This window comes from Phalacrocorax carbo, chromosome 3 (assembly GCF_963921805.1).
Source record: "Phalacrocorax carbo chromosome 3, bPhaCar2.1, whole genome shotgun sequence".
NCBI classification, from domain to species: Eukaryota; Metazoa; Chordata; class Aves; order Suliformes; family Phalacrocoracidae; genus Phalacrocorax; species Phalacrocorax carbo.
The window spans coordinates 122,622,180-122,637,965 of NC_087515.1; the positions used below are offsets into that span (position 1 = coordinate 122,622,180).

The 15,786-nt window shown below is 42.8% G+C and overlaps 1 protein-coding gene across 2 annotated transcripts in view; it reads right to left on the minus strand.

Moving 5' to 3' along the window:
• CD2AP (CD2 associated protein) overlaps window positions 1-7,753 on the minus strand; it is an 84,806-nt gene extending 77,053 nt beyond the window's left edge. The window contains exon 1 of one of the 2 annotated variants that reach the window (XR_010372380.1): window positions 7,504-7,753. Coding sequence is in view for 1 of the 2 variants with exons in the window: in XM_064448166.1 (XP_064304236.1) it covers window positions 7,504-7,507 (4 nt within the window). In the remaining variant the exon portion in view is untranslated. The remainder of the gene's footprint in view (window positions 1-7,503) is intronic. The other variant, XM_064448166.1, reaches the window with a different exon arrangement.
• Window positions 7,754-15,786: the final 8,033 nt, after the last annotated feature.

Consider the following 15,786-nt stretch of genomic DNA (forward strand, 5'->3'; position numbering starts at 1 on the left):
AAGTTAGAGGCATGGTTTGAAAAGGTAATTTGGATGGCTTAAAACAGATGGGGGAGGATGACAAGGAGTTTAAAAAAATCTTTTTTAAGATAAGAAACAAGAAATAATGCTTTTTGTAGATCATTAACTCTTAGGGAGAGCAATTAATATAGACACTCAGAAGTAGTTCATGAAATCTCATCTTGGATCTAGTGCAAAGTAACTGCCGGCTAAAATGGAAAACAGAAACACTCTCCCTTCCCTGGCTCCTGAAATACGGTCCCATCCACTCTCTTGCACAGGAGCTAATGACTGTGCAGTCAGAGTATGGCCTTTCAGCTTGCTGACATGATGTCAACGCCAGCACAAGAGTTTCTTCCGCACCAGCCAGCTTATCGGCTCACACTGAGGACTCACAACCACTAGAGCCACGGCAAGCCAGGAAGAGGCATCACAAAGCTCTGGTCCTTTTTGGCAGCAGCCTAAAGTTATCTTTGCTGAAGCACAGCGTGAAACACAGGATGACTTGAGGAGAAGAAAGGCTACATGCAAAGCAGCATTAAAACAAACCCTTTTATAACTAAAGATATAAATTCAGAGTTAAGGGATGTGATTCTCCTTTACTGGAGAGTAAAAACTTCATGAAACTGACAGTTTCATTTCTTCAAGCAGCAAAGATGGAGACTTTTCTCCTCCCAGTCCCAAAGATGCATTGAGTGGAAACAACTTGAACCATTCTGAGAAGTTTACTTATTTTTCTGCTTTTGTATTCTTCCTGAAAAACAGAAACAAGGTAACTTGGAAAAAACAAAAAGATACCTACATGGAATTAAGGTAAACTGGTACGTTTCCAATAAATCCACAACTGAACCAAAGATCTAAAATTGGAAGACAATTTCTATCAGGCACTACTTTGATGACTGCTGTAAACATGCTGCAGCCGACAGTGCTGTAAGCAGCATCCTCACCCTCCTCCGGCTTCCATTCACTCTTTTTGCAACCATGAGCTTAGTCTCTGTTTCTGGAGACCCAGCCTGACTGAAAGCTAATCCAGGAAAACAGGAAAGTTTCAGAAGACTCGGCTCATACAAGGGAAGAGGATAATACTCACTAGCCAGAGGTATGTAAGGGATGAGACTTTATTTCAGCACTAGCTCAAAAAGCTCAAGCTACATATAAGTCAAAAACATTTGACTAAGACTGACCACTTAGTAACTTTATCCAAGAGGCAGAAACTGATGACTTAAGAGTCTTCCTTAAATGGTAAGTCAGGCAAGTTTCCAGGAACTCAGGCAAAACTTCCTTCTTAATTTAAAACTAAAATAAAAGTCATTAATAACTCTAATCCACAAAAATCTATTCACAGCAGCTGAGACTCGGCTGCTGCAGAAGCAAAGTAAGAAAAAAAAGATTACCTAGTACTAATTAATTCCAAAGCCATTTATGTATTCCTCTACTGTCAAGAAGTATCATGTTCATGGTGATTTAGGTACTGTTAAGAAAACAGCATGACCTTAAGCCATTTAAATAATTTAAAATAATATTTTATCGGTGGAAGCAAGAAGTTGATAAAATTCTAATTTCTTAAACAATAATGTCAAATTTAACTCAAAGTTTACAATCACGATGCTCTTCAGCACTACGGCACACAAGCAGACAGATCTCCACTTCCTCCTCCAGACTTCAGTGGAGCCCCAGCCGCAACCCTCTCCTCTAACACCACAAGTCAGTACTCTCCAAATCATTGAAATTAAAGGAAAATGGTTCACTTTTTCAAATAATTTAAAATATTTTATTCTAATTTATTCCAATGAAAGCAATCATGCCTAATACCTTGAGCATGTTACAGGCAATACATATTCCTTTAAGAAAAGTTAGCTTAATATGCTGAATGACCTCATAATATATTCTCTCCAGTGTACATCACCCCAAAAGTGGAAAGATTTAACTCATTCAGCAGACACATATGGCAACTTCTTCAGTCTGATTTAAGACTCTGGCAGTGGCAGGTCTTGAATTTTTCAGGAAATGCAGATATACTGTTCAAAAATATGTACAACGCTTCATTTTCTTCGTTCAAGATTTCTGAAAAAGCAACGTTTCACATTGATTTTATATAAAGGAAGTCAATTCTGCATATGGCTAGAGCAGCAAAACACGATCCCACCCAAAAATACTTGTTGGCTTTAGTCAGAGAAAGTAAACAACATTATTCAAATGAATTGAAGTTTACACTAAAAAACACAGAATAATTTCGGGTGGGAGGAACCTGCAGAGGCCATCTAGGCAAACATCCTGCTCAAAGCAAGGCTAGCATCAAAATGAAATCTTTGGTATGCTTTTATTTAAAATAGCAAGGGATCATTCTAGGAAAGAGGCAACTTAACAGGCAGTTTTAGTACTTCAGCCCTGCTAACAACCAGTGTGACAGGACAGCTGAGGGTGATGCACAAGCAGAGTTACACTTGCACCACTGGAGTGACAAAGTTACGAAGTAACAAAGTAAAACTATTTCTCATCACTACATGTCCAAGCAGATAAGGGACAGCAAAAGCACAGGCATCTCCTTCACAGGGAGCAGGGCACGTACTACATCATTAGCAAATGCACAATTCAGAGTATAAGAGAAGAGCAATGCTCATGGAAAAGAAGTGTGTCAGGGAATAAAAAGTTGAACATAAAATAATTTAACTACATTACAAAATAGAGGAAGCCAGTTTTAAAAAAAGAAAATATTTAGAAGGAGCAGAAGAGAAGGGCTGAACCCCTGAGTGGGCCAGAGACACATTTCAAGTGCCCAGGTGGTAATCACAGGCTGGACCAGCCACTAGAAATCACTACAGCCCAGACCCACTAGCAACAAATTTCACCTGATTGACTTACCCACTTCTGTGAAGACGACCTAAGTCACTTCAAGCACTTTCATCACTGTTCTTTCCTAACAAATCATTTTTATGAAACCAGGTTGGGGAAATACTGGACCAGCTGTCATATGTGACAGCATCTCCAAGGAAGCAAAACGGATGGGAAGAGCAGAGCTATGACAGCCAGAGCAGGACAGGCTGGGCAGCCACCTCGCTTAGCCCCAGACAGTACAGGGTGTCAGGCTCCCCATTTCCTGTGTTTATGCAACAAAAATCCCCTAAGAGGCCAAAAAGAACTACCACAGGCAGACAATAGAGTGAAGAAGGCCAGTGAAGGTGAAGATACTTCAAAGGGAATATCCTACCTAGCTGAATCAAAAACTCTAAGAACTGTTAAGAAAACAAAAGAAACCAAGACAGCAAATATAATTATACCCCTGCACAAAGTCAAGTCTTGAATAACACGTACACAGCCCTGAATAACTCTCCGCAACAAGATGAAAGTGCTATCAGAATTAAAACAAGCATCCAGTAAAGGTGACCAGCACCTGGAATGGCTGGCACACAAGGAAAGTAGGCATAGAGGGACTTCTCAGTCTGAAGCCACCAAACAATCATCCATCCTTTCTCAAAAATACAAGGCAGTCAGGCAGAACCAACAGCAGCTTCAGGGAAAAAGGACATATTTCCCTCACACACCCCCATTCATGCTAAACAGGGACTCTCGCTGCCACAGGTACTTGTGGAGGGCAAGAGCCACATTCCTCTTTGTCCCCCTTTGTACAAGGTCCCTGATGGTCCATCCCTATCTATAACAAGCACCCGGTGAAACCACAAACACCTTTGAGCAAGTCCATAATTTACTAATTGCCAGACTACAGGTTTTTATAAAAAAAAAAAGCAAAAGGACTTCGCATGACAGACCTGCTTTCCATATCCTTTTCCTCCCTACCTGCTTCACAGACAGGACTCTCAGCACAGCAGCTCTTACATTCTTGGAGAACCAAAAAAGGCAAGAGTTAAGCTGACAGAACCTCTTAACACCTTTTGATGGGCTTTCTCCTCTACCTTGACCCAAACCCAGTGTACATTAACTATTCCCAGTTACTGTAGTCTGGTTTCCCAGTAGGTTAGGCACCTCTCTTCCAGAGGTCAAATTTCCACCATCTTCCCGTATAGTTTTGTCTAGAAAAAAAGAAAATTATAATAAGAAAGCCCTTTACTCAACACTGACAGTACAAGTACAGTTGGTCTGTCAACATTAGGCTCATCAAGTACCCTCGTACAGAAGGGTTGCAATAACGTGTACTTCTAAGTCACCTTATTCTTCAGCAGTTTACTGTGGATAATGTTTAACTGTACCTTGCATCTTACATATTTTTTGTGAAAAATACTAGCTCAAGGACTGTTGATCTATCCTACTCCTTTGTTGTTTTTTAGTTGTTTGTTTCTAAAATTAGTGGAGATCAAACCTTGAAGTAATGTTTTAATCAGTTCTTGTAATACTACTAGTGAATACTGAAACAGTCTGTCACTGTCCTCGTGACAATATGTTAAAAGGATTCAGTCTGCTTACAAAAACTTTCCAATTTTTTCTTGCCCAGCATGTTGCCAATATGAAGGTGAAGAAAGCAAAAGGCTTCACACAAGTTTAATGTTCGAAGAACTCACCAAATAGTTTCTGTAGACCAAATATTTTTACATGTATTTGTACTCATTCTGTTAGCAATGAAGTAGTATGACTGACTTCTTAAAGTATGCCAAAGCTATAAAATGTTCAAAGGTGAAATGCAGCAAGTTCAAGTGCACTAACTCATGGGAACCACAAATCAAAGCTTGCACAGATTTTTGGAAATTAGAAAAAAAAAGGGGGGGGGGGGAGCAGGAAACACATATAGCTGAGAAGATACTGACAGAAATCCAGTAGATTTCAGTACAGCACTGTGGCACTTCATCAACTGTTGCTGGACATTTCGTTCTTAGTTGTGAAGCCATACAAAAATTAGTTGGACGTTGCAGATTTAGCTCAACCTTCCTGTTAACATGCAAGTTGTTTAGTTGAATGATTTCTCAACTATAATTAGGAAAATTATCTGTTATTCAGCCATAGAAGCAAACCAGATAGATGTTACAATGCACCAATACATGGAACTCTACCTCCCTCTAACCCTCTAAGCAGATATCAACCCAAGACAGTAAAAAGATAATTAAATCAAAGTTCTTCCCCCAAACACATTTTTTTCCTTTAAATAATCTATTTCTCTATCTCTTTGTAGAGCTATACATTGAATCCACATGATTAATCTAGTATAGAGGGCAAAGAATTATAATGCTAGAGCTTAAGCATGGAACTGGGCATTACCAGTAATTTGACATGTCTAGCATTTGTCACCTCTAATAACATCCGTGTCCCCATCTTTCAAGCACCTGAATGACACCTGCTCTTGCAACATTAGTTTCCAGCTACGGCAAGAACATAAAAGAACCTGTTCCAAGGCATTTTGTATTTCTGCCTTTTGGTTCCTCCAGAGCCATACTGCCCCATTCTTACTTCTCCATAAATCCCAGAAACCCTTGACTGAGTTTGTCAGACAGACACCTCAACGGTCCCTTCCAAGCCACCTCTTACATGTAAAATCTCTTTCAGAAGCTGACATAAAAGACAAACAACCTCTTATCAAGAGCTAGCTCTACCATGATGTCATTAATAAAATAATCAAATAATGACTTCTCAAGGTAAACATGAGGCCATCGCTCACACATACAAGGCATTCAGTTAGTCCTCTTTCACCTCTTATTTTTCAAGTGGAATGCGTACATTCCTCCCCATTTTCTGTCACAAGAGATTAGCACTTGAAAATATGAATAAAGGACAACACCTTCATAAGAATAACTGTATAAAAGGCTCTGGGATCATTCTGCAATCATTTATAGAGGTTTGCCAGCATTCTGACAGAAACAGTTCCATAACTGCCCATGCATACAAACTGTTATGGTTTTAAGAACCCATGCAATAACAGTGCTTGACATGGAGTGTATGCAGCCACTCAATTCAGTCGCCTCTGCAGCAGTAATAATATGCTCACTACTGTAGTCAGAAGAGGCAGAAAAAGAAGCCACACTTAATAAAAGGTAAGAAAAAAACACATAAGACAAGGTCACATAGTAATCATTAGTCATAAACTGGACTGTATTTTAGTAAGTTTTATGCAGTATTCCTAACTGCATACTAATAATTTTAATAGCCTTCAGACCTACCGTATGTAAATCCTTAGGTATTTCACACTTCAGCATTACACAGTCCAAGTTCAAAATGTTTAATTAGCATACTAAACCTTTACGCTATGGGAACTACCATCACAGGCCACCACACTGACCTGGGTAGACATTGCTCACCTGCAAGTAAGACAATACAGCCCAAAGAGAAAGAAACAGTAATTCTTAACTATTCTGAACAATAACAGGAAGCATCAAAAAGCGAGTTCTTTAGAGTTTGGTTTGTATCAGATCCTAAAATACCAATTTCACTTTATATTTTCATGCTTCATTTTAAGTGTGCATTGAGCATATAAGACAACTTCCCTTAAAACGAAAGCACTGAAATCACATCTTTATAATTAGGAGGAATGTGTAACGCTTTACTAACTACATGTTTGATCTGCAGACTGTGCACTTCTTCCCTCGTTTTATGCACGAGGAGGAGGAAGCAAAGCTGTACAAAACCCAGGTATGTTTCCAGTTAAAAAGCTTAAACCGTGGCGATCAAACGTGGCCCGTTTGCACACAGCAGCCTAAATACACACGCGCCTCTTCACACAACACACGAAAGCCACCGTTGCACGCTCCCTCGCAGAAGTACGTTAAGCAGCTGCTGTTACACAGCGAAGCAAGAGATGCAACATGAGTGGAGGTAACCGAGACAGACAAAATGGTCAGTGGACGATTTCAGACCACAGCGGGGGAATGCTGAATAAGGGAAGAGGGCTCTGAAGAGCGGCATTTAAGTCACACTTTCATACTTCCCGATACAGACGCTCTTACAACAAAAATTAGACCCAGTGCAACTGACTGAGCGTAAAGCTGAACTGGCACGTTAGGGAAACAGGAATACTTCGAGCCGTTGTACGCTTGCTTTTTTTAAACCAACACTTTGGTGGAGAAATGGGTGAAGGTGCAGCTCAAACTGAACTTAGGTTAAAAAAAGTTAAAAAAAAAAAAAAAAGAAAACTCCAAAAGGGCTGGATTTAATCAGGACAACTTTTACTCCTCACCCAGCCACTCCAAGCAAGCTCCCTCCAACCAGCACTGGGTCAGGGCTCGCTATACGGCTTTAAACCTCGCTCTCCCCGCCGAAAACCTGGCAGCCCCCCAGGACCGGCCGGGCAGGAGGGGCGGCCCCGGCCTCCCCCCGTCCCGCCGAGGAGGCGGCGTTTACCCGGGCACCTGCGGGCACCTGCCGCCCCCCGCCTCCTGCAAGGGCACCGGGCACCTGCAACGCCCCTTCCCCGGGGAGATTTCGGGAGCTGCCCTGAGGCGGCGGCGCCTCCTGGGCACCCCAGCTTCGCGCCCTCCCCCTCAGACAAAGGGCGGGAACGGGAAGAAGGTGCCGGTGCCGCCGCCGCCCCGCCCCGCCGCGGCAGCCCGTCCCCGCCGCGCTCACCCATGCTGCGCCCCCCCCCGCCCGGGCGGGCTCGGCGGAGCGGCTCCGGGTTCCGCCGACGCGCTCAAGCCGGGCACGGCGGCTCCATCCGTGCCGCTACGGGTGTGAAAGAGGCTGCTCCGAGCCGCCGGCGGCCCGGGGCAAAGGCAACCGCAGCCCCGACCCGTGCCCTCGCTACCCGCCGCCGCGCCTCGCCTCGCCTCAGGCGAGCTCCGGCACCGGCGGCACCGCCCCCGCCCCGCCCGCGGCGGGGGTCGGCAAATCCCGCGAGAGCCGCGCGCCACCGCCCCCACGCCGCGCCGCCGTTGCCAGGCGGGGTGACGTCACCGCCCCGCCCCGCGTGCGGAAGGTGCAGCGGGGCCGCCGCCCTCAGCGCCTGCTGGCCGGCATTCCTCCGCCTCCGCCTCGGCCTCCTCCTCCTCCTCCTCCTCCGCCGGCGGGAGGAGCCCGCTGCCCCGCCGCCGCCCCGCGTCCCCCCGCCCCGGGCGGCTGTGCCGCCCCGCCTCCCGCTCGCCCCGCTGCCTGCTCAGGCCCTCCTGAGGCGACGCCCCCCTGCCCCTTCCCGCCGCAGAGGGGCGATGCCCCCTCCCACGCGGGAAGGAGCTGCCTCATGGCTCTGCGGCCCCTCAGCACAGCCCTCGGGCTGCCCCAAGCATCCAGGGGCTTCCCCGCCTCCGCCCCCGGCTCTAGCCCTCACCCGAAAACACCCGCCCTGGGCTCGTTTCGGGAAACCCCTTTCCGGCGGAGAGATCTCCGAGAGTTGGGGTCGGTTTGGCTGCAGGGGCCAGGCCGTTCCTGGGGAGGAAAGCAGGCGTGTCCCTGTGGCCTTCGAGGCTGCTGAACTCGTGTGCGTTTGTGGGCTTGTGCGATGCATTTGGAGGGTACATAGCCTAGCGGTATTTTTTGTTGTTTTATTTTTTTTTTTACTTAAGATGTGCTTTAAAAAGGAGGAAAGTGTTCAAAGCTGTGTCAGGCTACCACTGTTCAGTTTTTTGTGGGAAACTCAGGAATGAGCGAATACGACTACTTAGAACTAAACTGATTTAAAGAAAAAACTGACCCTGAGGCCAAAAGAACAAGTAAACATAGTCTCATTTTGATGAAAATAGGGGAATATAACACAGCAGGGTTCTCTGAAATGAAAATATTCCATCCTCCCTGCTGCAGACATCCTTTTATGAGCGGTTCAAAATGAGCCATTTCAGCCACACTCAGGACAAAATTAGCCTGAAAAGAATGTCAAGTATTTCCAGGAGTCAGTTTTTGTTTAGCATCTTTCTCATGGCATATAAACAGAAAATGAGTCAGATAAAGAGTACCAAAGACAAAATGTGAAGTCTGAGGGTATAAACAAGCATATAGCACATTGCCGTATGATATTTTATCTCCCTCGCTGTACTTTGAGACAGACTGTGCTTCCATTTCTTCCAACAGCAGAACTGGAAAGATACAAGTGATAGTCAGAATTTCCTTGAAGCAGGTATAGCATTTAATGCTGATAAATGGCCCCATGATGCTCCCCTTAAAAGGAGAATTTGGTTTTTTTATAAAAATATAACCTCTCCAGACTTACAGTAGTTAATAGCAAGAGGAGATTTGGGACAGAAAGGAAACATCATCCTTAGAGTCTGAAGTCATGGCCAACAAAAATTCAGAAAATAACTTCCATGAGGACAAATTATCCTCATCTGTCTTCTCTATAGTTTTTTTCTATTTCCTCTGAAGAGCTACATGCTAAAAAAAAGGTTAAGGGATGAGAGGAATTATAGAATTGGTCTGATATAACAATTTTTACCTTTTTAAACCCTGCCCCACAGGGCTAAGTATGCACAAACAAGAGGTGAGAAATAAAATATTCATAGTGCATGTCTTTACAGAGAGTTGAAGGAGCTCCATGTAGCTTTACTTCAAGAGGTTGGTCTGAACTAGGGCAAAAGTTCATTCCAGTGTATTTAAGCGTCATTACTACCTTTGCATCAGCCCTGAATGAATGCTCATGCTGACATAAATCTCTCTTTGCCCTCCACTTCAGTCTAGAACATGCTGGAGAGCAAAGTACTGGTTATCAGTTCTTATGGTGTGGACTAGCAAGACGCTGGCTTTCTGAAATTCTCCCTGGTTTCTTTTTACGTCTTAATAATTGTGGCCAGGGCTGGCTCAAAGCCTCTTAGCAGCCTGAGTACAAAAACTGAATTTTGTTCCGAGCCCATCTGCTGCGATGGTAGCGCACCAGCATCCAGCCAGTCCTGTGCTTTAGCCTCCATCTCCTTTTCAGTACCAGTGAAGCAGAAATGGGATGGTTCCTGAGGGAGCCCCTGTGGCTGCTGAGCCAAACAGTCTTCCTCTCTCTGGACAACTCGCTGCGATGCTGCTGAACCCATCATCTGCAGCCCTGTACAATTTTCTGTTTCACCCATGTCTAAAGCTGGTCCTTCTCTGGGGCTTTGGTCCGTGAGTTATGTGGCGCTGAAGAGTTGTCTCTGCCTCATGCTTCGCTGAGTTTGACGAGACTTCACGGCAGTGAGTTTTGCAAAAATGCAAGAGTCCGCTCATGTGTAACTCACAGCGGCATAGGGACCCGTATTTAGCATTCTTATATGAGTTGGCAATTATAATACATATAAGGAAAATACAGCTGTGCTAAGCTAGTAACTATTTGCTATTATGGCTCAACCGTTAAGCCTTGTGACTGCTCCATTTCTATATGCTCTCTGTCTAATGTTGTGTGCTAAATGCTCGTTTACCAATAATTACCTTCTAAATCACCTACAATAAGTTTCTTCCTCAGTTGCCACTTCAATAAAAGCTGAAAACGTTTAATTAGCCATTTTCACTTGGATATTATGCAACGACTGGTATTTATGCAGTCCGTTGAAAACATAGTCTTGCTGTTACACTGATAGATATAGAGGGAACATTGGATCTTGCTTTTTATTCAATCATCTATTTCAGTTCAAACAGATTGAAGAGCATCGTTATTCCGACCCTATGGAATTATCAAAGTGCATATTTGTTTCAGAATATTTTCAAACCCAGTTAGGTTCCCCAAAATAACTGTGATTATTTTCTTCCAAGGTGGAATTTGTTCAACAAAACTTTTAAAAATGAAAGATTAACATTTTAAATGCTTTATGATTGAACTTAATGGAATATCTGAATTTATGGCTTACTTTTGAGAGGAAGAGTTGTGACCTGTTCACAGATCAAGAAAATATTCACTGTTAACGTCAGTAGCTGCTATCATTTTATTTTACAAAAGAAATCATCGTATAGAGCCTGGTATGTAGCTTTATAGCATAAAATAAGAATGACACAATTTGTCACCACCAGAGATGCTTTTTTTCCTCTCACAAACAAATTAGGAATAACGATGGACTCTTTTCCTAGTAGTGCTGCAGTGAACATTTCACTGGACCTTTTTTGCAACTGTGGTAATCTTAGAATTCCTCCAATACCTCCAAATAAAGAAACATAAACATGGAACTTTCAGAATTTCTCCCTAGAGCACAAAAATAAAGGAACTGGCTTTTTTTCCAAGCTGTTACCAAGTTTCATGCACATTTGAGTGGCGCGTGTACTGCAGTAACTGTGCAGTCCACTTTAACTACATGTTTGCTCCCAAACATTCCAGCTGAGCCAATTTTTCATGCTTTTAATACCCTATTGCATTTTTCATGACAGCATGAAATTAACAATAATACCTGTTAAAATTGACTGGAAGCCTACAGCCTCTAGCACTAAGGAGTTAAACAGACTTGATTGATTGTAAAATTTCACCTTTTGTTTCCAGGAGCAGTTCCTATTAGGTAACAAACATTACTAAAAAAGACAGATTTGTGTTTCAGAAGTTAAAAAATCACTTTGATGAGAAAACTCCCTCTGCTGGTTTGAAGAAGCAGCAGATATACTTCATTTAAAAAAATATAACTTGTGGGAGAATATTCATTGAGGACACACAGTATTTTTCCCTTCACTGCATACTCAGTGGAGAGTGAATCTGCTTATTCCACTGAATGGGGCAGGATTCTTAAAAACAAAAAGGAGAGAAAATATTAAAACTCAGAGCAGTTGGTTTGTAAGTAAAAACTATCAAAATTTTCAAGGAGGGGGCAAATTAAGCTTGCACAGTAACGCTTAATCCTATTATTTCTTTCAGCTCTTGAGGAGCGGTTGCATTCTTTTAAGAAGCAAAACCAGCTTTGTTTTTCTCCCTTTCCTACCCCCTTAGAGATACTCCGTTATGCAGCATCTTAACATCTGCGCAGGGTCCTTAGAAAGGCTGGACACTTTGCAGCTACAGCACAGCTCCCTCCATACAGGTAAAGAGCAACGAGTCGTAGTCTTTCTTGCGGATCGTTGCTGAAGAAGGATGAAATACTACAGGCAGCTGGTGATATTAAGGGATTTGGCGTGCTATTTTTCAGGCTATTGAAAGAATCATGCACTAGTGCCAGATTTCAACCTGTGGACTGGATCAGTAATGAGAACTCAAGAGCTTGTCTGCAAAATAATGGAAAATGGCTTTTTAAACCAGCTACACGCACATTCTCACACATCAAAAAAGCGACCAACCAAAATGGGGGAAATAATATGGACAGTGGAAGTTTACCCTAATTTTATTTGTCTTTAACTGGAAATTGTTGTGGCAACACCACAAAAACGGTTTGCTGTTTATTGGTTAAGTCCTTGGTTCAAAAGGCTGAGGAACATCAAGCAGCAGAAACAAATTCCTCTGTCCTTAGTTTCAAGTTTAACCACTCTTGGTTTATTTCCTCCATTATTATCAACCTTTTTAGCCAATTCCATTCTCTTATCCATAATCAGTTCTAGCCTTGAGTAGCAAGTACTGTTTTTTCCCTTGTCTTACTCCTTTGCCTCATGCCAAAAACTCCTGTCCCTTACTGCGTTTTGCTGGGCTGAGCAGGAGACAGGGAGCCAGGACAAGTTTCAGTTCTGTGGCCTCATTTTGTTGTATAAAAATCCTTCCTTCAAATAGGGCCCAAGGTTGATTAAAACATTATTGGAGATGACGGCTTGTCCGGTACTTTTAAAGTCCTAAATGAAGTATTAGAAGTGTCACCTCTGTTGCACAGGTATGAAATAAAGGACTTGTAACTGTTGAATCTTGAAAGAAAAGAACTGGGGGAGAGGGGGTGTATCTGAAATTCAGGCTAAGTGTAGTAAATGTAGTCATGTTTCTGCCTGAAGCCATTATAACAGTAGTCTGAAAGAGTAGTTACCCTGATGGCAGCTATTATGTTTTTTCTGTGACATCTCCTCTGAGGATTCAATTAATTTATACTGGGCTGTTACAACTAAGTAATACAAAGCTGCAAACAGCAGGGAGTTTGTGGAGAAGCTTTGTCCGCATCAAGCTGATAAAAAACGTTTCATGTGGGCACGTGGTCCTTAACGGTACAACCATATGTGTAACCATACATGTAGTTTCAAAGATATTCTATTTGATTTAAATACAGGAGAGTTTTTGTCACCACGGTTTGGTTGTAGTACATCACATTACTTAAAACAAGAAGTAGAAAAAAGCAAGCTGTGCTTTTCACTGGCATATTTATTTTTTCTCTAATAAGCAACCACCTTCCTCCTTCCCTTTTAGGTACATTTGGCATTTTGCATTTGTATTAAGTCCCTTTGGCAGCTACTGTTTGGGATTTCCTTATATTAACAACTAGCACAAAGAAATCTCATCTTCAGGGTCCAATGGGCTAATGGTTTCCTTCAGCATCTGAATAAATCAACAGCTGTGGCCTTCAGCCGTTTTGTCTTACCAAAATAAAAGTAAAGGAAAAACCCCTTGTTGTTGTAACAGTTCTCACACATGCTGCGAGAGGGGATAAAAAGCCTTTTCTCTGCAGAGACAACTTCATACAAAACGCACAGTATTAGCAATGTAATTTCTCCCTGGCTGCATCAGTGACAGCAATGTAGTCCTAATTGTGATGATCTAAAGGCATAAAGTTTCCTCGGAAGGTGGTAAGTTTTATTAAAGCATTTAATACATCGTCATCAATACTTGTATCACTGTGATGCGCACACGTTATGTATTAGGGTGCATTTCTGTGCCACAGGTAAGACAGTGGTGTCAACTGAAAGTGCTCTTATATTCAAATGGCAGTCGCTGATACCCTACAGCCCCTTTGTGCTGTAAGTGCGGTGCCAGAAGCAGCTGAGTCACTGCCACCGCAACTGGACAGTGTCACCTTTTGACACTGAATTTATGTTTCTGCCTGTCTCGCTCCTGTGCTAGTTCTAGTGCTCATCTGATGGGTTGCTCAGTCAGTTCAGCTTCCAAATCCAGCAGGAAACTTTTAAAGCAGGGAATTGTTGTCTTCAGAGCAGTTTGGGCTTGCAATTAAAGTATGTTCAACTGTCATTTTAAAAATTCCAAATAAAACCAGTCTGTCACCAAAAAGACTGATCGGGTACAGAAACTCTGCACATATTACTCGCACTCAGGAGACTATTTTTAGTACGATTGCCTTGGGGGGGTGGGTGTTGTTTTCTTGTGTTGTTTGCTTTTTTAATGGAAGTACAGCAAAGCCCCACCCTGCAAGCTTCGGGACATGAAGACACAATATTCTCTGTAGTAATGTGCTATAGGGGACTCTTGGGAGCCTTTTGGTGAAAGGGATGCGGAGTTACGCTTTCCTGTATTGCTGTTTCGAAGCTGACAATGCAGAGAGTAGCGCATATTCGTCAATATCACAGTCTTCGACAGAGAACTCAAGACAAAGGAGTGCAAACGTACTGTACTTGTCTATTGCTTCATGCTTTAAGCTTAACACAATGCCTCTTCTCTCTTACTTCCTCAGTGTAAGATTGTCATTAATTTTCTTGAAAGTGGCAGCCTTTTTGTGAGTGCTGTTCAGCCGCTTTCAAGTTTATAAATAGCATTCCCAAGGGGCAGTCTGTACATCTGTGGAATAACCAGAGTTGACCAAATACCCACTGTTTAGAAAATTCTGTAATAAAATGTTACTTTCCCTGACAGTTACACACCCTCGCCTTCAGTTATAGTAACTGAACTCTAGGATGTGTTGCTATAATCAGTAGATGCTTCTGTAAGCTGTGTAACTATTTCTAGCAAGCTACTAAATTTTACAAAAAAGTTGGTTTCCTGCATTTTCAGTTCTGCGTTATCAAGTAAATTACAGCTGACAAAACCATTAGGCACTGCTGCGGAGAAAACATTGCCCAGATCAAGAAAGGACCCACGTTTCTCCCTTCTCTTCCCCAGGCAAAACAAAACTTATCAATTTTGTTTGTTAAAAAAGTCAGAATTGTGATTGGATCTAATAAATATGAAATATTTTCAATGAGAAAGGTTAGCTCTCCTCTTAGTAAGGTACTTGTGACTGTGAAGAAGGGCCTTTTGGCAGAGCTTTGGAGGTTTTCACTGGGTTTTTTTTTGTTGTTCTCATGCAGAGTAAGAACTGAGTAAGAACTTAGATATTTATCTACATTCCTGCAGGCTTGTGTATCCTCTCCCTCGGGCATTGGTGCCTGCTGCCAACAACAAACATCAGGTTTTCTAGAGAGACGGCAAGCTCAGCCTAACTGGGCACTTCAGAAGCACCTGATCGCTTTATATTTTTCCTCCTTAGAAGTTAAAGTATTGGGGACTGTTCATTTTACCAGAACATATTCTCACAAAACCAGCAGAAGATGAGTTTTCTGTTTCACTCACTGGCTACATGTGGAAATTTTGTCTCTGTATTTCCACTTAAACGGTTATTAACATCTCAACCTGAAGAAGGAAAAGCAGCTCCTATTCTGCTGTCAGAGGCAATAAAGTTAGAGAGGCAAACAGAAGGCTGGACTTACGTCTTGACAAGTAAAATATTTTTCAGTTCCCATTTTAGGTGGGGTAGTGAATTAGATTATTTCTACTTTTCCCAATTAAGGTGCAAAGAACTGTAGGCTTTTTGTGTGCAGTCAGAGAAAAACACCCCAAAGAAATTAATTATGCAGCACAGTTTGTTGCATTGTTTGGACTCGCATGGGCCCACCCGACGGTGCAGGGGGGGATGTGTGACAGAAAAGGGGGACGTGCTCCGGCCGCGGTGTCTGAGTCACCAAAAGCAGATCCCCAAATCCACTCACAGGCCCGAGTGTTTTTCTAAGGAAGCAACATTAGCTGATGAGCCCATTTGTGAGTTGATTACTCGTAGATATGGGCCTGGATAAATCATATTTTTCCTACCAAAAGTTGAATCCTTTAGCTGGCACCCTCCCAAAAACAGCCACTCAGAGAACAGTTCGCAG